The sequence below is a fragment of the Tribolium madens genome, unplaced genomic scaffold (assembly GCF_015345945.1).
Source record: "Tribolium madens isolate multiple individuals breed KSU strain unplaced genomic scaffold, Tmad_KSU_1.1 Scaffold_7;HRSCAF=85;Tcas5.2_LG10, whole genome shotgun sequence".
Classification (NCBI taxonomy): domain Eukaryota; kingdom Metazoa; phylum Arthropoda; class Insecta; order Coleoptera; family Tenebrionidae; genus Tribolium; species Tribolium madens.
In genome coordinates this window covers 10,967,696-10,969,290 of record NW_025401050.1, presented here as the reverse complement: position 1 = coordinate 10,969,290, position 1,595 = coordinate 10,967,696, and the positions used below count along the sequence as shown (strand labels likewise).

The 1,595-nt window shown below is 29.8% G+C and overlaps 1 protein-coding gene across 2 annotated transcripts in view; it reads left to right on the top strand.

The window, feature by feature from the left end:
- The first annotated feature begins 937 nt into the window (after positions 1 to 937).
- Positions 938 to 1,595, top strand: part of LOC123009937 (UPF0605 protein CG18335-like) — a 4,406-nt gene continuing 3,748 nt past the window's right edge. For both annotated transcript variants that reach the window (XM_044406525.1, XM_044406523.1), the window contains exons 1-2: positions 938 to 1,048; positions 1,096 to 1,331. In XM_044406525.1, the coding sequence (XP_044262460.1) occupies positions 1,008 to 1,048; positions 1,096 to 1,331 (277 nt within the window). In that variant the 5' untranslated portion in view covers positions 938 to 1,007. The remainder of the gene's footprint in view (positions 1,049 to 1,095; positions 1,332 to 1,595) is intronic.

Below are 1,595 nucleotides of genomic sequence, written 5' to 3'. Positions count from 1 at the left end.
AAATAGAGCCCCAAAAAAACTTATTATTTTCGTAAATGCTACAAAATGAAACGCCAATTTGTCAATTTTGTCAATTTTATTTTATTAAAATGACACTTATCAACACCAACTGAGAAACCAAAATTTTTCTTGTATCAACAAGAGCCCATTTTTGATTTTTTATTATTTTGCCCACTTTAAACCTGTTTTTTATGATTTTTTTAAATATCATTTTTTTTTGGTAAAAAAAAACTAAACAAGTGTCACTTGAAAAAGAAGATTAAATAAATTTGACACATCACTTGATTTATGAATCTTACATTAATTTAATTTTGAATCTTTTCTGCTACTACAAATAATTCTGTCTTTTTAACTGTTTTTTTTTCATTGTTCTTTTTTATTTGCTATTTTTTTTCTTTTTATTTTCTTTTTCTTTTTTAAAGTTTTTTTTTACTTTAGTATTTTAATAATAATAGTTTACTATGGTTTATACCAATTACAAAAAAAGTATGTAGGTAGACGCATAAAAATATCTTATCTTTTGTTTTGCATTCTCTTTTTCTTCAAACTGTACTTTTTATAATGACATTTTGCTTTCTATTTCTTTTGTTTATTTTTTTCTGGTACTAATAATTCTTCTTTTTTTTTGTTCTTAGTTTCGTTGCTTTTTTGACACATCTTTATTTCTAATTTTTCTATGCCTATTTTTGTATTCACTTCTGCACTTATTTTTTTCCTTTTTTACATTTAATATTTTTTATTCAATTTTCTACATATTCTGTTTTTTCTCTTTACGTTTGCTTATTCTTTTCATTTGTTTCGTTTGTTTCATTTTCTACCACCTTGAACCCAGTCAATTATTCCCGGAAAAAACAAAACTAATCAAGCTTGCTTTGCATGATTATCTTTGGTACAATGTGGGCCTTATCAAAGTCACTTTGACCTTTTGCCCATCTCCTGGTAACCATTTTGCGTCAACTGTCTGAAAAAATTGCGTCATTTCGTGGGTGTTTTTGAAATTCCTAGTAATGGAACTAGTTTCGGCCCCAAATCCCCATTTCATCCCCGGGTACTCCCCCCAAAATTTCCCCCCCAAAACTCACCCTTTGACCTCAGATATACCGGATTTTGTCCCCAGTACAAGTACCGAATTGGTGACACTTACGGTACCACCACCCATAAGGTCCTCCTCGACCCCACAGTCCACCATGCGGAGAAATTGGTACTTTCCGACCGTCTCGCCGATGACTACCAAGTGGTTCGACCACCACAGAAAGACATAGATATAGTCAATGCTCGTGCTGTGACCAATGACACCATTTACAAACATCCCATCATTCCTGGATACGAAGGTACCACTTTTTGGGTTCTGGGTTTGTTTAATTATTTTAGTCCTTTTTTTACTATGTTTTTACCATTTTATTTATCTTTAAACTATTTACTTCTTTTAATTTTTTTTACTACTTTGGTTATTTTTCGTATTCTGCTTCTTATTAAAGCCGTTTCGGAAACATCAATTTGTTTAAATTTTTCTATTTTTCTCGTTTTTTATTCTTCTTTTGTATTTTACTTTATTTTTTTTTTGTAATTCTTTTTAGGTAAAAACAACTAAAATT